A 27,535-nucleotide genomic window follows, 5' to 3' on the forward strand; every position below is an offset into this window, starting at 1 on the left:
CTACTTTCCTTAATGTCAACAATCATGATCCCTCACTCCCATAACCAATGATGGGATTTTTATTCTGTTCTTTATCCTATGCTTATAAAAATGAGCGCATCTTCATTTCTGGATCTTTGGCATAAATGAAGGCAATTCACTGAACCCTTTTATTGGCAAGTAACACCCCTGTTAATAAAATGATACTTTGTTTGGACAAGTGTGCCTCAGTTCACCTTTTTGTTAAATTTAACTTGCTATAATCACCATACCAATGCTTTAGGAAAATCAATTTGGTAACCAGGTGGAGGATAAATTAAAATTGTGAGAGACTTGAATAAGAACAATTAGAAGATAACTGCACTAGCTCAAGTAAGAAATAAGAAGGATATGAACTAGGATGGCAATTGTATGATTAGAGAAAAGGGGATGCAAGTGGGGAAGAGGGGAAGAGTAGGAGAGAGGGTGGAGACAAAAGGGGAACAGGCATTTATTAAGCACGTACTATACCCCAAACACTGTGCTGAGAACTTTTAAAATATTACTTCATTTGATATTAAGATAGAAGAAACGTTGTCAAGGAAGAAATAAAAATGGCCTGATTTGCCAATGGACCAGATTGTCAAGAATGGATCCAATGTGCCAAGGTGGGTGAAAAAGAGGACAGTAATAAGAAAGAAAGTTCCTAAGAGGGAAGAGTTTTAGAGGAAAGAATGAGATCCATTTTGGTCATTTTGAGTTTGAGATGTCTATGGGACATCCAATTCAAGCTATCCAAAAGACAACTTGGTCTCTTCTTACAGCTCCCTATAAAGGTTGGAGACCAGGGAGGAGATGGTGGCATAGGATAGTAAGGCCCACTCCTCTCCCCTTCCCTCCAGAGGCTAGAGTACATCAAAGATGAACTTGAAAAATGTAAAATTCATTTTCATAAAATTTTATAGGGATGAAAACTTAAGCATATGAATGAATCACTATTGATAATTTCTTGTTCACCTTTCTCAGAACCAAAATCTATTTTTCCTCAAACATTTGTCATCTTTCCTTCCTTAAATATCTTGGAAAGTGATCTCTGGCAGGGAATGCCACCATGTGTCCCCAGGGTTAGTTCAGCTGCTCTTGACATCTTGGCTTTCTCACTATCAGTTTTACATTGTCAAGCAGCACAACGGAGACTATGATGTAGGAAGCCAAATGTGATGACGCCTTTGTCACTAACGAAACAAAGTTAATGACAGAAATGTTGGCAGCTAATTTTTCTTTTTTCATCTTATTTTTACCTCATTTTGACAAGTTCTCAGGATGATCTGGCTTTATGGGATTTCTTATCAAGCCCTCTCTAAACTCCTTTATTCTCACTACCTTTTTTAGTCATTTCCATATTTAATTCTACTACCTTCCACAAAATTAACAATCCAAAGTAATAACTTAGATAAAAATATCAACCAAGAGACAAAAAATATACATACACATATACGAATTATATGAATTAATATTTTAAACATGCCTAATGATTTTTAGGAATAAACATCAAATATAAAGAGATTTTTAAAAAAACATCCTATTTAACCCAGGTAAATGTACATATTGTATATTTCATACCCTCTTTCATTTTGAATATCTGTATGACCTACCCCCAGAATGCCACATATGGTTTGTACCAATATTAATACCTGTACCAATCCTAGGGTTTAAAGCAGAATTCAAGGCACCCTGAGACTGCTGTGAGAAGAGTTATAATGTCTTTTCCCTTCTCTCCCCCCACCCCCTTCCTTCTAGTTGCTCAAACTCCTGGATATAACAAATCTTTGTGTTCTCTGAAGGTTTGGAGAATAGAAATGCCAAGTCACAGGAGTCAGGAACTTGCTTTGAATCTCTGATGCTGGCAGAGTGATGACAACAGTCTTAAGGCCTGGGGAATCTTACTTGAAGCATCAGATAAGAGAAAGAAGACAATTTGTGCCCACATAAATTTTTTCCTCAACCCTATCTGAGAAGTAAGTTTCCTTAAGAAAATGGAAGTTAATGACAGAAACAAAATCTGAAAATAGTATCTTTCTATTTAAAAACAACTTAATTTTTTATATGCGTCCCCCCAATTCAATATAATTGTTCAAAATTTCATCATTCTATGAATAATGATACCAATTAGTTTCAGGTACTCTAAAATCTATTCTCTGTATATTAACTATTTCACTACAATTAGAAAATCAAGATTGGGAAGAGGTAGCTCATACATGTTAAATTTTTTAAATGAACTGAATAAAACACATTGCATTGCAATGAAATTATGGTCTTCATAATAATCTGTTGGAAGTTTTTACAGTGTATTATCTGTAAAAGTACAGACTTTTCAGTGTCCATAATTAATAGTTATAGATAGTTTTAAAAGGGACAACACCTTAAGGAACTTACAACAGAATTTCTAAGTTTGTCAGGCAGCGGGTCTTTTACTTCTGAGAGAGGATCCTCTGGATTTTTCTCTTCTGTATTTGGAAAAATTTTTGATTGCACCAAAGAGCTACAATATAAAGGAAAGTTACATCAGACATATCAATGAGAAGTAGTGGTTCAAACAACAAAGAATCTGTTTCAAGAAGGAAATGAAAAGATGAATCTAGTTTAATCATGAACTAACGATGTCAAACTAAAAAGTCTAGAATGTTACCAACTAATTTTGAGTATAAGATTTAGTCTTTTCATCACACAACATACAATTTAATACCTTTCAAATCTGCCAAATCCTCTGAATTTATGTGGCTATAAGTATCCAAAGTTATTATGTTTAAAAATCTAAAACAAAAAGTCACAGCAGCAGCACTTTGGGATTGGCTAAGGGAAAGAAAACTCATCCAAAATGCTTAAATGCTTATGTGCATTTTCTTAATTCAATATGGTCTTCAGTTTTACTTACAAAAGTACAGATGGATCACTACTTTGTCTGCTGAGATGATAGGATATCGCCACTAACAAACCACAAAATACAGAGAAAAGTACAGGAATATGTTGACCATCCCAAGAATCCTGTTGAAAAAAAAATGAGCAGAGTAGAGCAAATAAGTCTATAATTAATATTTCCACTTTTAATGTTTTAAAATTAACATAGGTAAAAGGAAATTAAATTCAGCAAGAAAAACACAATACATCTTTCATTTTGTTTTCATCTGCAACAGACTACACATTCTCAATTTCAGGCAAACTTCCCTTAAAGTTCCTTTTTATTAGGTAACCTTCCAGTCCCTAAGCATTTGTCTAGCCAATTTCACTTATACAATACAATTATTATCCTGGCAAGTGTAGTCAGGAAGACTCCCTTATACCTGAAAATTTTATGGGATCAATAATTTTTACAATTCATTAGCAAAATCTCTAATCTACCTTTTCCTTTAGGAATTTTATAATTATAAATTGCTCTTGGTTATCACATTTATCTCTCTTATCTATCATACTTGATTCTAGGCTGTCTCAGGACTGCTACTAAAGCTACCACATTATTTTCAAAAGCTATCTGCATCCTAAGCACCTAAGCTGTTAATAAGTTGTGGACATCCTCCATATGTATTAGCTGCCTTGTTGGTTTGTTTTATAGTACCTACTAAAATGTTTTGTTTGATGAACGTTCAATAAATTGAATCGAATAAATAACTCAATACTGAATAAATAATTCAGTAAATAAACTGATCTTATCTATCCATCAATCAATAAGATTACATGCCTACCATGTTCCAGGTAGTATGGTAGGAATATTATTAGCTAATCAACAGCATTCCTAACTTTTAAATTTCACTTTTAAAATCTGATACTCACTTACTATATTTCTCCTTTAACCACTACTTAATCAAGAAAGCAATTCTAAGAAAGCTAATCTCCAAAATCACTCTTAAACCAATTAAATCAATATATAACATATTAACACTATGCTAACACTGTATTCAGTAAAACAACATGACTGCAGTGATGAGAAATGCAAAAAAAAATTATCTTCATTAAGTAGTAACTTAACAAAATAAACTTTAATTTATCACTTACCCTTAGAGCGCCATAACACAGTCCATACAATAATGCTACTGCCACAATACTACAGATGAAACTGTAAAGTGCTGCAAGCAGGCTTGTGGTAGCTAGACATTTAGAAAAAGCATAAGTTAACCTTTATAATCATCTACAGATAAAGATAGTATATAGATTTAAGTGTTTTTCTTAAGTCTTTCTACTGATTCTGGTTATACTCTGAAATTCTAAAGTAAAAAATCTGAGATACAAAGCATCGTAAATACTTTGTATATTGGATACAAAGTATAATTGAAAAGTCTGGCATATCACTTAAAATTCAGAGAAATAAAATTACAATTTGATAGTGAAGAATCCTTTAGAAGGTAAAGATGAATGAACCAAACATAAATGTAAAATAATTTAAGCAATAAACAGGAACTAAGAAAGTAGGGTGAAAGGAAAAACTAAAATGAAGAAATGTTAGCAAAATGTTGTCATTTCATCTTCTGGCTTTGGATAAGGCATTTTCTATTTATTAATTTTGATAGAAAATTTTAAATGACTAAATAAGCCATTTTAACTATAGAAGAAGCAACACTAAAAATAGAAAAAATGAACTAGAATAGGTTTATTAAAATTAGAACTAGTTAGCAAATGAAACATTAATTACAGGGAAAAATATTTCTTCTATTCAAGTCATTACATCTTGTACAGTAATCTCATTATTTAATCATTTCATCACATTTTTCCTTTTTATTTTTTAAAGACAGGAAATTTATTGAGGAGGAATATTTTTCAATCACAAATTCTAACTAAAAACAGATTTGATTCCCCTCCAACCCCCAAAGAAAGCTCCAGGAAAATATTTTAAATACTGGTATTCCCTTTCTAAAAACACACAAAAAAGACAAAAAGAAAACAAACACAAAACTATTTTAAAAATTATCATTTATCTCATCCTACTGGCATTTTAGTGAGAAGGATACGATGTTTCATAAACATGTTAAATCTATCTGATTTTCCTAAAAACTTAAAAACTACAAGTTTTATAAAACTGGTATCTTATTACAATTCTTACATAAGAAGTTCTAATTTCAGTAATCTGGGGTCTTTCACTGAAAGACACATATGACTAAATCTTGGTCTCTTTTTGATACAAAGTAAGTAATGCTATTTTATTTCAGGACTGAAAGTAAATAAATTACAATAGAGGCTACTCATTAAAATTGATGATTAGATATTTTGATTCGCTTCTGTCCAATAAGCAAAATGCACTCACCATTGCCACCAAACACATGAATATCCAATTGTTCACAGAGGTACATCACAAATGTATTCACTTGAGGCAGGAGCCCAACAAAGAACACTATGGGGAAACATAGTGTGAACACTACCCCCCCGCAAAAAGAAATGACATAAAATTAAATTAATATAAAACGATCTTTACAGTAACATCCCTCACTTTCTTTAGGATTATAAAATGATGACATATTATCTAGAACTGACATACAGGTATAAATGATTATTCTAAAATTTTAAGCTTCCTAAAAGAGACCTACTTCAGCCATTTTAAAAGAACACTATGAGAAAACATACTGTGAACATTACCACCCTCTGCCCCACCCCCCAAAAATTCACAAAATTAAATTAACATAAAACAGCCTTTACATTAACATTTCTTTAGCATTATAAAATGATGACATATTATCTAGAATTAATAGAATAATAGATATTATAGACAGAATTATCTATTATCTAGAATTGACATTCTAGTATAAATGATTATTCTAAAATTTTAAGCTTCTTAAAAAAGAGCTAATTCAGTCATTTTAAATGAGAACATTAAGTACACAACTCAAAAGGGCATGTGCTCCATTTATTCTGTTTAATATACTAAATGAGCATTTTCTAAAATACTTTCATGATATCCATAGTTTTTACTTCTGAGAAACCAGACATTTCTCTTTACTAAGCAGATTAATACAAATAATCAAAATAGAATTTATATATATCTATATACCTATATCTGTATATATGTATCTTCCTTGATAGTGCATCCAGCAGCCAGTCTATAGACTAGCTAGCATCAGTGAATACTGCTAGTATACTAATAAATTAATGTTGATGATGTAAGAATTTAAATATGACTCACCTATAACTAAATCCCTGGCTGACATAAGCAGCAGTGGGTTGGTGAAAGCCATCCCATATAACTTGAACCTGGTTGTGGGAAGGTTTCTGCTACCATAATCCAGGAGCCAAATAAGACCGCAACATAAACAGAAATAAACTGGTCTACTATAGGCTATGATGCGATTATGACCCTGGAAATGATAGAAATTAGTTAAGTTACTGAAAATGATTCATTTAATTAAAAATATCTCTAACAACATTATATATTGGATATTTATGTTATCTAAGAGCTCAAAATATATTCCCAATCACCTTTTAAAAATTCTCATCAAGTTTAAATTTATTCTATCAATCCTATTAATCAGATGAAGACCTAATCCACCTCTAAGAACAAAAAAGTGAGGATTAAATGAGTGATGAAGATTATATGATTACCCTACACTCACAGAGATAATTCAGGGATTCAAACTCCCATCCCTGGAATACTATTCTCTTTCCTCATTTCCAAGTCCTGGTTTCCTTGGCTCCTTTGAATTCTTAGCTAAAATCCCTGCAGGAATTCTTTTTTGGTTTCCCATATTTGTTTTCCCTCTGAGATATCCCATTAGTATCATGCTTATACACAGCTGTTTGCATGGTGTCTCTCATGAGGCTGTGAGATCCTTAAGGTCAAGGATTGTTTTGAGCTTTCTGTGTTTCCTGACACCGAGTAAGAGTTGAATAAATGCCATTTCCTTAGGTATCACTTGCCCTTTCCACCACAGGGATTTGAACTAGATGATCTCTAACGGCCCGCCCAGCCCTAAGGACTAGAATGCAGACTTCTTAAATCTTAGTTCAGTGTTCTTTCCACTACACTGAAAAGCTTCCCAGAGGATGGGCAAAGGAAAAGAGAAACTTAGAGCCATCTATTTTTCTACCTGTTAGTGATTCTTGAGAAGCAAATAAACAAAGAAATCAAAATGAATGAATAAAATTCATGTTTATTAATTTTATTTATGATACTGATCAGTCAAATGAGTTTCTACTATACCCTAGGCACTTAAAAAATCAAAATAAAATAATTCTTGCTCTCCACAAACTTAGATTCTATCAGGAGAGACCTTAAATTCTGGAACATTAATATGAATATAACAATAAGTGAAATCAGAAAATATAATGTTTCACCTAATCAGTTCTTACTTATACGACACCATTCTACAGAAGAGTTTGGCAAAAGTGAGTTAATAGAATAATCTTCAATGTCACACTTGAAATTTACAAATACAAATTAATTATATTATGGGTTGATAATTTATTTCTATTCCCAAATACCAACAATTTGTTGGGAGCTGATAAGAACCTCTCAAAGGCATCTCCAGGAATATTTCACGACTAATCAGTAGCCTGGTAGTATTGTGAGCCTTCATTTAGGCACTGACACTAAGCTAGGTTTGCTTAAATGCTGTATTTTATGTGGATTATAACAACTTACATGTCTAGGTGAAGAAGAATCTGGCTGGACGCTCTGAAAATGAAACAGAAAGTCAGTTAGATAAATTGCAACCCTGAGATTCTGCTCACTTTAGAACCGCTTTCCAAAAAGAAGGCAGGAAATTTAAGATAAAGAAATAGTAAAATTCAGACATTAAAATTTCTGCCTGTTAATTCCACTAAAAGGAATCAATACCACATATTGGATTCATTGTCATGGTAAGGAAAGTATTTTTCTCCCTGAAACAAACTATAGGAGGATATGTTCAAATTTGTGTATCCAGCTTAGTATTTATGAAATGATACATGCTAACATATGATTCATTATTTCAAAGCTTTGGATGTGTGAACTCTTCTCCTGATATAACATTTATTGCCATAATATCATGTAAGTAGCTTCCTATGACCAAGACTATAACAAGCTTTTTTTGTACTAATATTTAATTTATCCAATAGCATAGCAAAAACACTAAATGTTAATGTTCACAATTTAAGCAACACCTTGGTGGCATACTGGATATATAATGACGAACATGGTCAGGAAGTCCTGAGTTAATATCTTGCTTCATAAACTGACTTAGCTGTGTGACCCTAGGCAGGTCACTTAGCCTACCTCAACTTCAATTTCCTCATTTGTAAAATGGGGATAACAGAAATAATGAATCATATATTAACAGATATCACTTTATATATATTAAACTGGATATACAAAATGGAATAACAGTGCTGGTGAAAGTGTAAACATTAAAGTGCCACATAAACGCTAGGTATTATTATTTTAAGATTTATCAATTTTTCGAATCTTCAACTCCTCAGCTATCACCTGTTCGAGATTAATTCCCACATCTCTTATTTCCAACCTCAAACTCCTTCCACAGCTCCAAATTAGCATTTCAGTTTCCTACTAGACTTCTTTTTTCTGCTGATACTTTCTTTTTTTTTTTTTATTTTTTTATTTTGTAATGTTTAACAATCACTGCCATACAATTGTGATTTTATCCCCCCCACCTACCCCCCACTCCCCCCCTCCCTCCCCACGACTGCATACAATTCTGTATAGATTCTACATATACTTTCCTATTGAGTATATTTTCACTATAGTCATGCTATGTAGTCAGACTAAGATAAATGAAAGAAATCGTATAACAAATCAGAACATGATACACAAACACATACACATACACAAACATGATCTGCTACAATATATGAGTGACTTCCATATTTCTCTCTCTGAGTGTGGCAGGCATTTTGCCTTGAGATCCTCCATTGGGATTTTTTTTTTTTTTTGGTAAGAAGTTCTTGTGTTATTACATAAATCTAAGTCTACCAGAAAAAACTCTCACACACTGTGGTTGTTGCTGTGCATAAAGTTCTCCTGGTTCTGCTCCTTTCACTCAGCATCAGGTCATATAAGTCCTTCCAGGCCTCTCTGAAGTCTTCTTGTTCATCATTTCTTATGGCACAATAGTACTCCATTACATTCATATACCATAATTTATTCAGCCATTCCCCAATTGATGGACATCCCCTTGACTTCCAGTTTTTGGCAACTACATAGAGTGCTGCTATAAATATTTTTGTACATGTGGGACCCTTTCCCATTTTTATGATCTCTTGGGGATATAGTCCTAGTATTCTGCTGATACTTTCAAACCATGACTATAAAAGAACACACACAGCAAGACGTGGAGGGAAATCTGTGACATATGAGAATGTATACCTTTAGTGCACTCACTGTCCAGCCCAGTCAACTGAATGCTGTTTCTCACACAAATGCACTCAATTTCCCAAATCTACAGCTTTGCACAGTCTTCTACCCAAGCGTGAAATAACCCTTTTCACCTCATCCTACTGGAATCTCTAGCTTTCTTCCAAGCTCAGCTTAAAGTGGCACCTCTTCTATGAGGAATAACCTCCCTAATCATCCTCATCTGCTAGCCTGCTTCTTACTACCTTTCGTGATAGGTTTTTAAAAAAACATACCTGTCCTTTGTATTCTTCAAGTGCAAGATTCTTGAAGGCAAAGCTTGCATATTCTTAGATTTAATACTTTCTACAGCAATTATGTATTTCTTATACTTAAAGACCATTTAACAAATGTGTGCTTAATAAGGGAATGAATGGCGAGAAAGAGGATGAGATTGGGAGGGGGGAAACCTGCCAGCATCAGCTGCTATTTCCTCATCTGCAAAATGGGGGGAGGAAAGGCTGTTTTATACTAGATAATATTTTATAAATCACAAATTTCATCAATTAGCAATCATGCTTTTGAAGTACCCTAAAAATTACTCCATTCAATTCCAAAGTGGAGTCGATTCTAAGGCTATGAATCCAGATTCCCTCATGTTCAACCCCTCATTTCATAACAGATGAATAAAAAAAGCATTTATTAAGTCTTAGGGCCAAGCACTGTGCTAAGCATTAGGGTATGAAATATAAAATACAAAAGTTTGCTTATTTCTTATTCTCAAGGAACTTTCATTCTCATTAAGGAAACAACAAAGAAAGGAGTGGTGGCCAGAGAGACACCCTAATCCACAATATTATCATACTGCGATATAATTAATATTTTGTGATATAATTAAGGTTTAACTTCTACCCTCAAACACCCTTCCTTCCATCACCTTCAGGGCCGAATATTCTACTCTGAGTCTACATGTACCCAACACCAATGTGAGTACAAATCTCCCTGACAGAACATCAGAGGACATGTAGAAAACAATGAATCTAGGTGCAGAGAATATGTAGTAATTAAGTTCTAGATTTTGGGGCACAGATTAAAAACCTAAAGGAATTAATAAAAGATTAAGATCATTAAGGCTTGAGTTAAAGAAGGAGGTCTTAGATAAATCTCCAAAGATTTATAAGATTTACAAAATTAGAGAAGGAAAAATTAAGAGAAGAGGGGCCTATAACATGCTATAAGAGGCATGAGGTGTGAAGGAAGGAGATTATATGCACATCTTGGGAAACAGGGAGGCTACTGCCACTGGGCAATAAGATTAAATTAAGATACATCTATGATACTTTCTAATTATGATCACAGGCAATTCATTTAGCTTTGCTGCGCCTTAGACTCATCATCTATAAAATGAAGACACTTAATGCATTGTGCTACCTATCTCGCAGGATTGTATTAAGAAAAGCACTTTGAACCTTAAGTGGCTAAATAAATGTGAGCCACTATTACTGCTATGGATGATAACAATGTTATTATAATTATTACCACAAGCAGAGGAGAGGAAAGGAATAATTCTAGGCAAGAGCAATGGCATAAACAAATTCAGAATGGGAAATGATCAAGGTATAGTTAGGGAACAATATGCTTCAACTGGGAAGAGTCTGAAGGATTCATATTAAGGACTGAAAGCATATATTATAATCAACTTGTGGAGTTTGAACTTAATCCTATAAGTAATAGGGAAATAGAGAAGGCTTTTGAGCAGGAGAATAACATGGTAAATGTAGCAGATTAATCTAGTAGTGCTGTTGGAGAGACTGGAAAGAAAAACCTACAAGCAGGAAGACCAATTAGGAGGCCACTACAATAATTCAGTTATGAGAAACTAGGTTAGGATGGTAATAATGTGAACTAAAAGGAAGAGACAGATTTGAACAACATATCACTCATAGAATTTCATACTAGAACTTGTGACTAAGTGACTAAGATATAAGAAGGGATCAGGTCAAAGATGCAGAAGTTGAAAGCCTGGTTGACAGGATGACATCAAGCAGAAAAAGTGGGAACAACAGAAACAGTGAAGCCAGGAAAGGAAATATTTTGTTTGTAGGGAAAAGGCTCTATTTTAGAACTACTGAGTTGGAGGTTAGGGCAAAAAACAAAGGGAAAATAATTTGCATCCAAAGGAATAGAAAAGTGGATTATTTCATGAAAAAGAGCCCATGGAAAGACAAGAGTGACAAGGACTAACCCATAAGAAATGACCACTGGAGCACAAAAAAAAAGGGGAAAAGAGAGACAAATGTAGTAAAAGATAAAAGAGAATCTGAATACAGTGCATTTAAGAAAGAGTTTTTAAATGGAGAAGAAAGTGGTTTAGAGGGCCAAATGCTTCAGAGGTCAAAGAATGAACAAAAAAAAAAAAGGTTTCCAAACTTGGCAAATAAGGAGTAATGAAAAACTTCAGGGGCGGAGCCAAGGTGACAGAGTAGAAGGACGGACCTGCTCTAGTTCTACCCCCATAGCCCATAAAATACCTGTAAAAAATGACTAAAAAAATTCTAGAGTAGCAGGAGCCACAAAAAGGCAGAGTGAAAGAGATTTCCAGCCCAAGGCAGCCTGGAAGGCCGACAGGAAAGGTCTATTGCACCGGGCATGGAGCGGAGCCCACGGAGCATGGCAGGGACAGGACTGGAGCAGACTTCAGGAAGTGGAATCCTGGGTAGCAGAATTAGCCAAATGGAAAAGGAGGTTCAAAAGCTCACTGAAGAAAAAAGTTCTTAAGAAATTAGAATGGAGCAGATGGAAGGTAATGACTTTATGAGAAACCAAGAAATTACAAAACAAAACCAAAAGAATGAAAAAAATAGAAGATAATGTGAAATATCTCATGGGAAGAACAATGGACCTAGAAAATAGAGCCAGGAGAGACAATTCAAAAATTATGGGACTAGCTGAAAGCCATGATCAAAAAAATTGCCTAGACATCACCTTTCATGAAATTATCAAGGAAAACCGCCCTGATATTCTAGAACCAGAGGGCAAAATAAATGTTGAAAGAATCCACTGATCACCTCCTGAAAGAGATCCCAAAAGAAAAACTCCTAGGAATATTGTAGCCAAACTCCAGAGCTCTCAAGTCAAGGAGAAAATATTGCAAGCTGCCAGAAATACAATCAGGATAACACAAGATCTAGCAGCTGCTACATTAAAGGACTGAAGGGCTTGGAATATGATATTCCAGAAGTCAAAGGAACTAGGATTAAAACCAAGAATCACCTACCCAGCAAAACTGAGTATAATACTTCAGGGGGAAAAATGGTCATTCAATCAAACAGAGGACTTTCAAGCATTCTTGATGAAGAGACCAGAGCTGAACAGAAAATATGACTTTCAAACACAAAAATCAAGAGCAGCATGAAAAGAAGGAAAGAGAAATCATAAGGGACTTCCTAAAGTTGAACTGTTTATATTCCTACATGGAAAGATAATATTTGTAACTCTTGAAACTCTTCTCAGGATTTGGGCACTTGGAGGGATTATATACATATATACAGACAGAGGGCACAAAGTGAGTTGAATAGGAAGGAATGATATCTAAAAAATAAAATTAAGGGGTGAGAGGAATATATTGGGAAGAGAAAGGGGAAAATGGAATGGGGCAAATTATCTCTCATAAAAGAGGCAAGAAAAAGCTTTTTCAATGGAGGGAAAAAGCAGGAGAGGTGAGAGGGAAAAGTGAAGCTTACTCTCATCACATTTGGCTCAAGGCGGGAATAACATGCACACTCAGTTTGCTAAGAAAATAAGGGAGAAGGGGATAAATGAGGTGTGTGTGGGGATGATAGAAGGGAGAGCAAATGGGAGGAGGGAGGAATTAGAAGTAAACACTTTTGGGGAGGGGCAAAGTCAAAAGAGAGAACAGAATAAATGGGAGGCAGGATAGGATGGAGGGGAATATAGTTAGTCTTTCACAGCATGACTATTATGGAAGTCTTTTGCATGACTACACATGTATGGCCTATATTAATTGCTTGCCTTCTCAGTGGGGATAGGATGGAGGAAGGAAGAAAAGATGGAACTCAAAGTTTTAGGAATGAATGTTGAGAATTGTTTTAAATACAGGTAATGGAGTATAGAAATCCATCTTGCCCTACAAGAAAAGAGAAAAGATGGGGATGAGGGAAGGGAGGGTGTGATAGAAGGGAGGGCAGATTGGGGGAAGGGGTAATCAGAACGTGTGGTGCCTTGGGGTGGGAGGAGGGGAGAGATGGGGAGAAAATCTGGAACTCAAAATCTTGTGGAAATGAATGTTAAATACTAAAAATAAATAAGTAAATTAAACTTTCAAAAAATAAAAAATGAAAACTTCATAAAAAAGTCAGAATGAAGCTAAATAAGCAGTAAATGGAATTGAGAAAAAGGAGGCAAAAGGCATGGATCATCTATGTGAGAAAACTGCCAGTGAATATTAGGGCAAAAAAAGGATGATAATAATAACAATGGCTAACATTCATTAAGTGATCTTTTACAATAATTTGTGATGTAGGCAGTACAAGTATTAACATTATCATTTTACAGATGAGGAGATTGAAGCTTAGAGAAATTAAGTGACTTGCCTAAGGTAATACAGAATGGATCTGAACCTAAGTCTTCACAGTCCAACTACAGTACGTGTTCTTTCCACTATACCATGGCACCCACGTAAAGGCTAGAAGAAACTTACTTTTTAAAATAAAGAGAGAAAAGGACGAAGAGGATATGTATTAAACTATTGCCACTGGAACAAGGCAGAGAATAAACCAAAGTAGATTGGAAATGGTGGAATTTTAAGTCAATGACAAATGAGGAGGCTGGATAACTGGAAAAGGGAGACAATGTGGGGCAGGTTTGGTCCTGTGATTTTGTCTGTGTGGATAATTCCCAATGTGTATACTGCCCCAATATACAAAGTGGAAACGTGGAGAGTGGCCCAGGGCACCAATAGGTTGGTCAAGTAATTTGTTCCCCCACCCCAAATACATGGCTAGAGTGGGTCACAGGAAGACCTTGATCTTAGTTCTTTCAAATTCCAATGCCAGCTTTTTATCCATTACACCATGTTGCCACCTAGTTTCTCTACGTTGAATTTAGAATGATCTGAAGGTATCCAAGTGTAGACATCATACATAACAGTAAAAGAGCCAAAAGTACTTTAGTAAAACTAAGTAGGGGACTCACTCACAAAAAGTTATGCAAATGAAAAAAATTCCTTCTCCCCTAGCTTCTATAATCTCCAAGAGAAGAAGGGATAATTATAAAAATGCCTATATCCTGGCCTTCTACAGTGATAATCTTAATTAATATTTGAAATTTTCACTATCTTCTTCACTCTTTACTAAAGACTCTCAGGGATATACAGCAAGATTCCAAAATTAATTGGAGTCTAGGTCTAATATTAGTTCCTTTTCTTAGCAACATCTTGTTGCTAAAAGAGAATATCTAAATACAGCCTTTCCTTTTGTAATTGTAAGGAAAAGGGAAAGGAGAAATGATATTACCGGTTATGGGACAAAAACATTCTTTAGTTTCAAGTTTCCAATTTGATATTTATGTCCAGCCTCTCTGAAAGAGGCCTAGGCAATTAGAATAATACCTGTATTCTTGATTTCTCTTCAACCATCTGAAGCATACTGATTCTAATATGCCACCCACTCCCACTTTGAGGAAAGAGTGGAGAAAATAGGGAGAGTTTCACACAAATAAGAATCAAGAAAAAATAGCACCTGACAATGTGTATACTCTTATCACTTTATTTTTTCTGAAAACACCAACTTAGTTCAGCATGAAGCAACCTGTTCATTTGAGAAATATTTGATATTTTAAATGAAAAAACTAAAGAGGACATATGCAAGCAAATAAAAATAGTTACTGTGATTTCATTGGCACTAGTAACTGAAAGAAGAAGACAACATTAGCAATGCAAATCTGCATCTTCTCAACAACGTACTGTCTTAAAGATAGCTCAGCACACTGAAGGGTTAAATGTTTTTGCTCAGGATCACACAACCAGTTTGCATCAGAGAGGTAATAGGAACCTCAGTGTTCCTTCATCTGAGACCAATTCACTATCTTTAGCTGCCTTTTGTGAAGTTTTACATGCACCTAATACAAGAATTAGTTTTTTAAATAACTGTAACAGGAACATAAAAGAATATAAAGTGTACCTCTGACACAATGTTCACTGGGACGTTAGGGCAGGCATAGACTTTCTCTACCTGGCTCTAGTCTGATAGTCAAAAGATGAAGAAGAGCCTTTTTAACTGGTTATGTAGCTAGAAAATGGGAGAAATTTAAAAGGCACTAACCAGTCAGAGACTTCTTATCTTGGTATGATTTTTTCCTGCCTGGCAGCTTGCCAAACTGGAGAAAGGACATGCCCCAATCCACTCTCCTGGCTAAGGAAAAAGGGAGAGACAGAGACAAGACTCTGGTGGTAGCAGACACTTAAGGGAAGATGGATGCTCAACATGTTTCTGATTTCCAGCTAGTTTCCTTAGATACTTTGGGGAATTTTCCCCTTGAATGAAACTGGGGTCTCTCTTGGTTGAGCTAAGTTCTATCTCTTCCATCTAAAGAACTTATTCACTTACTTTCTAGTCAAGTCAAGTCAAATTGCATACACTAAGTGTCTACTATATTCCAGGCAAGTGCACTCAGCAGTATAGAGATAAAACAAGGCACAAAACAGTGACTGTTCTCAAGAGGCCCACAGATTACAATTTATTTGATTTCTATGTGCTATTTGCTTGGATAAATAGGTTTACCATTCACTCTTTCTAATGATTTTTTTCATGCAACTAGCATTTGGTGGAAAGGAGCCAAGCCTGTGGTTATGAGCTTAGAGTATACTCACTCTCCTTACAAGATAATGACCAGGTAAGCAGTTAAAAATCTTTTTACTAGACCAGCAATATTTAGGGGGGTAGATAAATATTAATTCAAGCCAGTACCCTTTTCGCAGAGGAGAACAGAATGGCATGCCTTTTGACCCCTTTTCCTGCTCCTTTCCTATCAGGAATCAAAGTCTCTCTTGGAGAAAGGTGGGCAAGATTCCAGAGATAGCTATCCAAGCCTCCTCATAAGCCCCATTTGGACAAAAACCCAGCATGGACTCCATTCCTGAACCTCAGCTCAGCTGGCTCACTATGATCTTAGGAGTTTACGATATACCTTACTTAAAACAAAAGAACAAATGCTGAGGAATACACCTGAGGCCTATATTTAAGGCCACATGCTGATCTCACATAGCGAGACCAAGTGCTCTCCCTTTAGAGAATTCTCTTCTCACTTGAATGCTGCCAGGCAAAAAGAAGTCACACCAAGAAAAAAACAAGCTGATCAAGAGCCCTCTGGATACCTTTCCTTTCACCTGCCTCTTCTGGCTACATGTCCAGTCAAAAATGGATCTTTATCACATGGCTATCAGAGTAGATGCTACTAAAGAACGTCTTCAGGTGCTTTAAAGTACCTTTGGAAATTGTATTAGAAATACTCTGTGCATTCTCCTAAGTACCGGGCTCACTGGGTAGTGCTCTGTTATATAATTATCACAGTTAATGACTAATATTTTTAAAGGTCTTCTATGTGTCTTATCACATTAGCTATTAAAAATTTATAGAAAAGTAGGTCATTAGTTCAGAAGTATTTTGCTACCTCTGTTTCCTGTAGCTTCATTCTAGTAATGTCCTCAAACCATAATCCCTGAATGTTTTGCTTTATGCAACTGAGGGTTAATGAAATTGGTGCGTGCCACCTTTCAGAGGGGGTGGAATTGATCATTTCTCTCTGCTAGCTCTTAAAGGGGGGTGGGCAGGGGGGTGGTGGTTAGTACACGGCCAAGGAGTAGGGCTTCTATTTTCTTTGTTGCACTTGTGGCACTACAGCAATTACTGTGTCTACTAAGAACTGTGGAAGCGCCCCTCCCTCCTATTCCCTCTTTTTAAAGTATTAAGGAGTTATTTTCTCAGTGTTTTTATACATAATCCTTGGTTTCACCTGCTTAGCATACTTTAACTGTACTTATTCAAATCTGAGGTACATAGGAAATTGTTTTCTTTGACAAATCAAAACTATTCTAAAATTTGTACTTCTATATTTCATCTTGACGATGGAATCTTTGTTTTTGAACCCTATACATCTTAACTAGAAAAATGCTTGGTCAGATAACTTTGTGAAGGCGAGACAGATCTCTGACCTATTCTATGCCTTAAAAAATTTAATTAATAAATTTGTTTCTTGAAGTTCTGTGCCCAAAATGCAGGGTACTGAGCATTTCTTCAACAAGACAAATACATGGTATCAGCTTAAGCTAACAGGTCTCCAACTGGTCAAAGCACATATAAATGGAGAATGTGAGATATTACTTAGAATAAAAAAAGTTGTTAGGATTATAAAATACGCATATTGCTGCTTTTAACTTACATGAAAAAAATTCTTGGTGTTTTTTTTGTGCGCTTCTAGAAAACAGCATTTTAAGAAGTACCAGTTACATACTGACATTTGTATTTAGGTTTTTGATCCCTCCAAATCCCACCTGCTCACCACTGCCCAATCCAACTCTCATATTCAAGTAGGCTAAATCCAAAAGTTAGCATTTCACTGTGAATCCAGTTTTATAAATATATTTGTATATCCTTATTCTACTTATCTCTAGCATTACAAAAAACTTGATACCTTAAGTAGTGAGTATTGACAACTGGCTATCACCAGGCAGAACTGGAAGACCCAGATATCCCTGAAGAAGCCTTGTATAAGGAGGACAGATCCCAAAAAAGCAACAAGAATAGCCAGGATGACAGCCAAGACATTTTCTAGTATCTCACGATTCCTGAAAAAAAAGAAAACATTAAATTGAGTGAACAAAGTACATTTATAAGTTCTAGAAGTTAGGGAGAAGGAAGGGAAGCTAATTAATATAAAGTGGTAATATTTAGCTAGGGATAGTTTTCTGGAGCTCTGTATAAATTGGCCATATTCTGGGTTACCTTCCATTTTTGAAGAAACTAGTAAGAATAAAATAAGTGTATGTTACATTAATCTAAACAGAACATGCTATATAGATGTTAATCTTTTAACACAGGGTTCATACATTTTTATAACAAATGAAATTAATTCACTTCTATTAAAATGCTATAGTTTTAGATGGCATGTCACTGTGTTATTAATCAAAATAAATGCCAAGACAGCTTAGAGGATTAAAAATACTAAAAAAGTTATCAAAAGAGATTGATCTAAAAATCTAAAGCTTTAAAATATATTTTATTAGAAGGCTGAATGTAGCGCTATATTACAAATCTCATTACATAAAATGAAGCTTGACCCTTGCTATAGATGCCAATTAAGGCTTTCTCTTTTGTCCTGATTAAATTTAGAATACAACCTAGTTTCATCACATTATATATAGAAATTTTGAGAATATTATTTGATAGAACACTGACAATAATTCTCATTATAATTCTGATAGACAATACAATAAGGTAAGATATTATAATAAAACACAATGAAGACATTAGTGATGATGGCCAGGTCATGCGATGGGTTTAGAAAGAAACTGAAGGTATTATAATTGTTATTTTTCATATAACAGTTACAAGGCATTCACAGAAGATTCAAAAATATCTTCAAACTGTTGAATCCTTGATCATTCCATTTTAACTTATAAAAGTCTTTACAAACTTTGCTTTGGCTACAAACAACAGATGTGAGGCCTCCTAATTATTCCACTTATGTTCAAGAGGGCATCTTGTGCAATGTCAGCCAGCAGGAGTGGAATATGACACCCTATACCGTCCACTCTATTCTATTTAGTAAAGCAGTACTCGTGTAGTTTGGTGTTAAAGAAAAGTATTTAACTGTACAACTTCATGTTAAGTATAACCATCACTTGTGAAGGACCTAATAATTGATGGATTCATGGACAGTTTTATACCTTCTGATCCTGTCTCCTTGTAATTTTTAAATGGACTTAGAATAACTATAGAAAAATAAGGAGTGGGGAGTCACAAAGAACATCATTTGAATATGATGAAAACATTCCCACTGATACTTTTATATAGGCCAAGCATATTTAGAGATGGAAAAGACTTTAAACAACATCTAGCTCAGTTCTCATTTTACAGATAAGAACCTAAGGTTCAGAGAAGTTATATGTTTTGCCCATGGCCACCGAGGTAACTAAATGGTAAAGCCAGGATCTGACTCCAAATCTACTGCATATAACATTATACTACCAATAATTTATTAAATGCCCCAAATGTGGGCAAACAAAAACAAAAACAAAAATGAAACAGGTCTTTGCCTGAGGGAACTTATATTTTATTGGAATGCTTTCACTCTCTATAATAAAGTTTATTTGTAACCAGAGGGGATTTATATTTTTATTACAATCAAAGGGGAAAGATAGCTATAATTACAATTAATTAATTACAATAATTAAGCTTAACTTAAAAATTATAATATATTCTCACCTATCAAACAGGGCTAAAAGAGTAAGTCTGTCAAAGTTAATGCCAATCCAAAGTTGGGGCAGAATCCAAAAGCGATAGTAGTGTTCTACTTTTTGGACAGCTTCTTCTTGTGGTTGCATATGTTCCTGCAGATCAGGGCTTAAATCTATATCTTGTTGTTCCAACAAATCTGGATCAATGGTCAACAGTCTATTCAATCGAATCTGGGGAAGAGAGAGCTATAAGAAGGTTAGCATGGAAACGATATATTAGTTATGATATTTCCAACCCATGATTCAAGAGCTAACTATCCAGTTTCACTTATTTTCCTCCTCTTTTCCTGCCCTCTTTAGGGGTATTTCACTTATTGTTAAGTAATTCAAAGAAGTGAGAACCAGAAAGAAGAAAACATGAAATCTTTATCATCAAATGGTTCTATAGGAAAAGGCTTAAAAATTTAACAGGGAGGGGTTTGAAAAATGATAAGTCTTTTGGTTCATTTGCGAATTTCTATTAAACTTCTGTTCACCAAAACCACTACAAAATCACCAGTATCCTAAAAATTCTTCTGCCCTACCGAATAGTCATTTGTAATGAAGCTATGGTGTCACTTTAGCATATAACTGTGGCATTCATAGCAAATCTCAATTCTTTTTGACTAAATTTCGATGCTTTGACCTCATTTATTTGCAATATTGCATTTAGGCTATCCACTCATCAAATATTACTTAAAATAACACACATACACACACCCTTATATTTCATTTTTTGCTTACCATTTGCTTCCCAGACTCCCCCATCTTCGAAAATAACCAATCTATTCGACTATCTATAAACTCAGGGTTTTGCTTTAGTAATAAAAAATTATCATCTTGTGGCAAAAAGGGGGCAGTTTATATATAACATAAATAAACGGAGGATTAAAAAAATCCTTTTTTACCTTTTTGCCTCACATCTTGGTTTCTAGAAATTTGTTGAAAGAAAAAAATTAAAACTCTATGCTCTTCTCAACATCAACTCTGAATCTCTTATTTGGTCAAATAATTTTTCTTTCTATAACTGATACATTCTTCTATGCATTCAAAGTTCTCTTTTGACTGAAATTCTCTTCCCTCTCCTTTCTGCTAATCTTTTAAGATCCTTTAAGATCTTGCTCATAACTAACCTCTTCCACCATTAGCACCAGTCAACCCTATCCCATTCTATCAGATCACTAGGGACACAAAGACAAAAATCAAACAATCAAACAGCTGTTCCTGTCCCTCAAAAGGCTTATATTCTATCTATGTAGTAGCTAGTGCTACATTAGCTTGAATTTGTTGCTTTCAGTTGTGTCCAAATCTTTGTAACCCCATGCAACATCATGGCAATATCATCCATGGAATTTTCTTGGCAAAAATACTGAAGTGCTTTTTATTTTAATGTTGTTGATTGAAAGTCTTTTAAATTATATTAACTATAATTCTATATAAAAATACATATATTTTAATAACATAATAATTCTATAACTCTATAACGATAACTATAATTCAATAAATCGCTACTATTTCTAAATCATGATACAAAAAACCCATTTATGGACTTGCTAATACATCAGAAATTTAATTTAGAGTGAAGGCATATATTTACAAATCCCAACATCAATCTTTAAATTTCATTGGTCTACAAATAAGTACAACTTATCAAGTTCACTTTATAAACTAATACTATAAGAACAAATGAGATGAAAACATAAGCAATTCTGTCTTCTTTAATTCACTTGTATTTCACCAAACCTCAAAGTTGCATCAACTTGTAAACACAAATATATATAACCTACCACATCATGGGGATAAAATCGAACTGAGGTAGAACTGGATACATGAGAGTCCGTGTCACTAAAACAAAATGAGAAATATTTTAGATTATAGTTTTTTTAACCAAATCTCCAGAAATGAGACGTACTTATATAGTAATTTTGCCATTTCTAAGTTCCAAAATATGGTAATGTCATAAACAAATACATAATTCAAAATAAATTTCCATTGTGTAACTATTTTCAAATTTTAATTGTCTAAGCTAATTTTAACTTTTATGAATAAATTTTTTCTTTCCCTTAGTCATGTTATAACAATTTCCATGTACAATACCACTTTAATCAAAAGTTTTATTAATTATAATATATTACTAGGCCAGCTAGAAAAGGTACTGAGTTACAGGACATGGCTTTTCCCATTTTGGCAGAGCGTACTTTGAATTTGACTTTTTAAAAAAAGTTTGAAGATGACAATGCTTTTATATATTGTACTTATCGGGCATGATAAACTAGGATTATAGGGCTCACTTTACAACTGAGGAAACAGAGGCCCAGATAAGTTAAGTGGCCTTCCTAAGGTGAGAGAGCTAATATAGAGCAAAACCAGAAGCTCCAGGTCCTCAAATTCGAAATCCAGTGCTCTTCCTACTACACTTAGATGTCTCTCACATGACCTTAAAGTAGAAGGATGGTATTAACAGATAAATGCTTGGACTTAGAGTCAGAAGGGACCTGGGTTTGTTTCTGGCTTCTCACATGTCGCCATGAGCAAGTGACTTAACCTTCCTAAGCCTCAATTTCTGCTCAGTAAAATAGTAATAAAACTTCTGGAACCTATTTTGTAGGGTTATTTTAAGGATCAAATGAGATAATGTATGCAAAGCACTTAGAGTCCTACAGAAATACCAAAGTTCAATTATCCTAATACTAGTTAACACCCTTCTAATAAGCTATTTTAAATACATATACACACACATACAAACACTCTTCAATGAACTTGAAAGTTAATTGATTATTAAAATGAAGTTTAAAAGAAAAAAGTCTTAGAACTTCAATCTAAAAATAACATCTTTATTTTACACATGAGCAAAATAATTTAAATGGCAGCTTCACTTCACTAGGGAAAGGATAATTGAGGGGAGGCAGAAAAATATACAACTTGGCAATGATTTTAAGATTAGCAACTGCTGGAATCCTTATCCCTATTCAAAATTCAGCTCAGCTGCCATTTCCTCTAAGAAGCCTCTGATCTTTCCGGCAGAAAATGGTCCCTCCATCCTGGATCTAATTTATCTTAATCTCTCTTTTGCCCCAGGACATGATCCACTGTATACTTATTTGTAGATATGTCACAATAGATAACAAACTCCTTCAGGGTAGGGATGGTATATATTTTTCATGTAGCAGCTAATGCTTCCACAGAGTAAATACTTAATAAATTTGTTAGTGAAACTGAATTTGCATCCCCCTCAATTTCTGTCATTTTTTTTTTTTTTTGGTAACTTTTTTGGTAACTTTGGTAACTTTCTTCTTAAGAAAAAAGTTAAATTTGAAAATATCCTCATTTTTAGAAATGGTCTACATAAAACCAGTGATATGTAAGATCTAATTCTTTTATTAAAAAATGAACAAACACACAACACACTTTACAGCCCTCAGAAGGAAATGTGATATTAAAAAGAAAAAGCATAATAAAGATTGATGACATGAAATTTAAAGGATTTTATTGTAAATTTTTCCATATATTGTTCAGCATAAACTCAGAAAACGTAGTTAAGTCCTGAAACCATATCACAAAAGAATTCTTCCCCATAAGAAAAAAGAATGTAAAGGAAAACTTGAATCTTGATATTATTTTTAAAATATTTCTTCCCAATTTCCAAGGGAAGTTTTTCCAGCTAAAAAGCTCTAGAAAATGAGCTGACAAATCAACTAAATCTGCACAAATATAAAGGCTTTTATAACCATATTTATGATTCAAGGCTCAGAAACTGTACTTCAAAGCATTTGGTTAAAAAAGAAAAAAACAAGTGTTATTAATTTGAAATTGAATTTGCACACACCAGATATTGGATGCTCTTCTTGCTGCTGGTTCAAAATTCACAAGTGACATGTCACAGCCACCAGTCTCATAAAGTGTAGAAGAGAACTTACCTACCAAAAAAATAAAAAGGTGGGGGGAGAAAGAGGGTGAAGAAAAAGGGCCATTAGAATACAGGTGCTGCTCCCACTTCCCCTTTTGCTCTATAGTTTATGTAACTGTTAAATAATGAACAAAATACAATGTAAAATTTGATAGGTCATCTGTTTCCTAAATCATCAGCATATAAAATTTAACGCGGTATAAACGGAAATGAATATCGTATAAGTCAGAACTTCAACATATTAAAATGGAATCAAAGTAAATATGCTTTGTCAGTTTTGCAATTTTTTTCTAAAATATACTTCTCTAATTTCAACCTGCCAAAGAGCACAACAAATCTAGATAGAATCAAAGGAATTTAATATTCTTTACAGATGATCTAACCAACTTGCCAACAATGCCAAGAGGCAATTATGTATCAAGGCTGCTTTAAGTTTAATACGAAATAATAAAATTCCAAATTAACTTCAATGCTTACAAATTTAGACTTTTGTAAGAAGAAATAGTTCATCAAAAAGTCAATTAATTATGCTAACATCAACATTAGTTCTAGATCAAAATTACTTCACAGTGCAGAAATTTTCTAATCTGTTACAAGTCATGTGATAGGAAATTTAAGAAAATTCAGCAACTATTCAGAACATAGGCCAACCCAAAAATTGTCACAAAATGCACACAGAAAGAAAACATTTCTCAAATGACAACTGTCCTAAGTAGGTTACATCTCAAAAACCAATTACAATAAACTCAGTGGGACATTAAATTATTTTGTTCTCATGGAAATTTAAGTAAAAAACAAAAACAAAACCCAAAACACTGCTCTAAATAATTTCTGGCATCATTTCTCTGATGTCATGGTCCTCTTCAAAAACGAAGGATGAACACAACAACAATCAAGATTACTAAAGAGACTTTTTAAAAAAAAATACATATTTTGAAACATTTTTTAAAAGCACTTTTACTTTGGGCTTCAAGTCCCAGGCCAGGTTTGAAGGTATCCTTTATAATAGAATTTCCTTGTATAATAGATCTCTTAGGTTAAGAGAAAAGTATTCTTTGAAATTTTGGGAAAGAATGATTATCTATTTTGTGGATTATCCAGATCATCTGCCTTTTGGTTTTAAATGCTATAGGTAGATAGATAGATAGACAGACAGAGATTGATTATATATTTCGGCAACTTTACCAGAAACTGAACGGAAGAACTAAACTGAAACAGAAGTCAGTCTGGCTACTTCCCAACAGTTTTAGTAAAGGTATTTTGTTTTATTTGGGGAAGGGAGAAGATTGTAACAACTAGACAGTGGGAGAATGAAAAACAAAATTCAATTAATTTATTTTTACTAACATTTAAGAACTTGAGATCACATATAAATTATTACTATTCCATGGAACATCTGTTGTCTCATTGGCATCAGATAATTAAGAGCTGGCTAATCTTCCAATTTGCTCTCATCTTCCAAATTATTGATCAAAATTTATATTTTCTATTATATAGGTTTTCTTCAAATAGAAATTTATTGTTTTATATTGAATCTTCTCTTATGGTCTGCTATGTATAAAAATTTCTGGTTGACATGAATAGAACATATGAGTCTATGTTAAATTGGTAACTGGAATATAAAGAGGATAAACAAAACATCTAAACTGAGATGTATAAAATAGTAAATGCTTTATACTTTGGAAATTAATGTTATGTACAATGTAATATAATTTGAATATGTAAGAACTCTATGGCAATATGAATATTAGGATAATATGATAAAACTCATTCAGCCATACTCAACAGTTTTTTAATAATTTTTTAAAGTTAAAAAACAGCTTATTAACAGAAAAGGGTAGAATCAGTTGGTGAATCTCTGATTAGGTCCACCTAGTATAGAAAATGAGCACTATTTTTACAGAGAGGAGAAAGCATCTTCTGCATGAGAGCAAAGGTATTTTTACTGGATCACGAAATCATAAGGAGGTGAGATTAGTGCTATCTCAGTTCCTCCCCAAGTAATTTTGATTGGCCTACCTCTCAAATGAAGAGATGAGTTTAGGCCAGAGTGAGCATGCCTGGCAACTAGGTCCTATAGTCAATGAAAAAATGGGATTAGCATCAAGGACATAGGGTAAGTCACCTAACCCTGTTTGCCTCAGTTTCCTTATCTGTAAAACGAGCTGGAGAAGAAATAGCAAACCACTCCAGTATCTTTCCCAAGTAAAACCCAAATGGCGTCACAGAGAGTTGGACAGGCCATTTCTTTTATAGAGAAAAGTCCCACATTTATCTGGCCAAATTTGTTTTCCACAGTTTTAAACAGTGGTTACTGAGTCTTGTCCATGGTGGACATTCCCTGTCAAATTGTGTCATGTTAACAGAAGATCTTCCCCACCTATTATTAGGCCTAACAATAAAGCCTGTGATCACATGGAGCTTATGTCACATGAAGCTTGCCCAAGGAGGAGGGAGAGAGAGAAATCATGCACAGAGAGTGAGAGCAGGCAGAGCAGAGAAGGAGAAGCAAGCTGTGAGTGGAAGCAACTGAACCAAAGAACAGAGAGAAAAGCAAACTGTCAGTGGGCAGAGGGAAGAATTTCTATAGGGGAACTTGTTTTTGAGGGGAGACCTAATAGAGAAAAAAAGGTTTAAGATGTTGGTGTTCCCTGAATTATTAAGTACTCTCTTAAATCTTACCTATTGGTATTCTAATGATGTCCCAAGTAAATATTTTGGTTTTGCCTTTGAGGAAGAGAGTTTATTATATTTTGCAAATTTGCCCTGGAAATATCCATGCATGTTCATAGTGGCTGCTCTGGGTATCCCACTGGCATTACAAATGGTGATGAGGATGGGACCACAAAATATAAAACCTCTACTTGGAGACAGGAAAGCCTTAAGAAAAGAAATGGCTATCCTGAGATGGGAGGATTTACCTTATTCCTCCCTGGTGAGAGAATGGGCTAAAAGCATAGGACTTTGTGATAACTGGGAATCGAGGCTACAGAAGGGAAAATCCAGAAATTTAGAAAGATGTTTTCAAGGAATATCAATAGAATCAGGGAAAGAAATGACAGGTATATGTAGAAGAGGATGGGCGTTACTAACAAGTTATCATATTATAGGTAAAAGTAGAGACAAACTGCCGGAGGAAAAGGTTCAGTTGAAAAAGGAGTTAGCTGATTTGCATGAGAAGATAGATTTCTATGCTACAGCATCAGAACTTTCCTTTAGAAGAGCAAGATAGAAAGTATCAAATGGCAGCAGAAAAGACAGTTGTGAGTCTAGCTCAGAAAAAGAAGAAAAAAGTTAACAAGGGCAAAGTACACGCACCCTTGCACTTGTGGGGCCTGATTTGGACCCCGACACCTGGGAGGAAGATGCATGGGAGGAAAAGGAAACAAAGTTAGAAGAGGAGGCTTCTAGGAATGCTGACTTCTGTCCAATACTAAGAAGGAAGTAGGAGAAGCAGAGAAGCCACATAGTGTTTAAAAAACTGAGGATTTTACTCAGCAGGAGGTCACAGATATTTTAAGTCGACTCACCCAAAGAATTGGAGAATCACTAGTGTCTTGGATGGTGAGAATTAGTTATGAGGATACTGGAGGAGTATGGGGTAGGTAACATAGATTGTTTGAAATTTATAGGTATTAGAATCCTTTTGCGCAACAATCTTTCAGGGATTATCATATTCTAGGAAGTAACAATGGAACTGATTTGTTAGCTTTAGCTGCCAAGGGATGCAATAAACAGTATCCCACTGACTCTATGTGGCCAAGTGTAAACACCCTAGTATTTCCTTACAGACTGTATGAGAAAATTAAAGGGAGAGGTGATAAAAAACTGCAATTATAATTGGAGATGC

At 34.4% G+C, this 27,535-nt stretch overlaps 1 protein-coding gene across 6 annotated transcripts in view; it reads right to left on the bottom strand.

Moving 5' to 3' along the window:
* PCNX1 (pecanex 1) overlaps positions 1-27,535 on the bottom strand; it is a 242,677-nt gene that overhangs the window by 75,690 nt on the left and 139,452 nt on the right. For all 6 annotated transcript variants that reach the window (XM_072629242.1, XM_072629241.1, XM_072629239.1 and 3 more), the window contains 10 exons: positions 23,605-23,695; positions 21,566-21,623; positions 19,768-19,985; positions 17,975-18,128; positions 7,580-7,612; positions 6,125-6,296; positions 5,252-5,362; positions 4,009-4,100; positions 2,894-3,003; positions 2,395-2,500 (listed from right to left, as the gene is read on the bottom strand). In XM_072629242.1, the coding sequence (XP_072485343.1) occupies positions 2,395-2,500; positions 2,894-3,003; positions 4,009-4,100; positions 5,252-5,362; positions 6,125-6,296; positions 7,580-7,612; positions 17,975-18,128; positions 19,768-19,985; positions 21,566-21,623; positions 23,605-23,695 (1,145 nt within the window). The remainder of the gene's footprint in view (positions 1-2,394; positions 2,501-2,893; positions 3,004-4,008; positions 4,101-5,251; positions 5,363-6,124; positions 6,297-7,579; positions 7,613-17,974; positions 18,129-19,767; positions 19,986-21,565; positions 21,624-23,604; positions 23,696-27,535) is intronic.

This window comes from Notamacropus eugenii, chromosome 1 (genome assembly GCF_028372415.1).
Source record: "Notamacropus eugenii isolate mMacEug1 chromosome 1, mMacEug1.pri_v2, whole genome shotgun sequence".
NCBI classification, from domain to species: Eukaryota; Metazoa; Chordata; class Mammalia; order Diprotodontia; family Macropodidae; genus Notamacropus; species Notamacropus eugenii.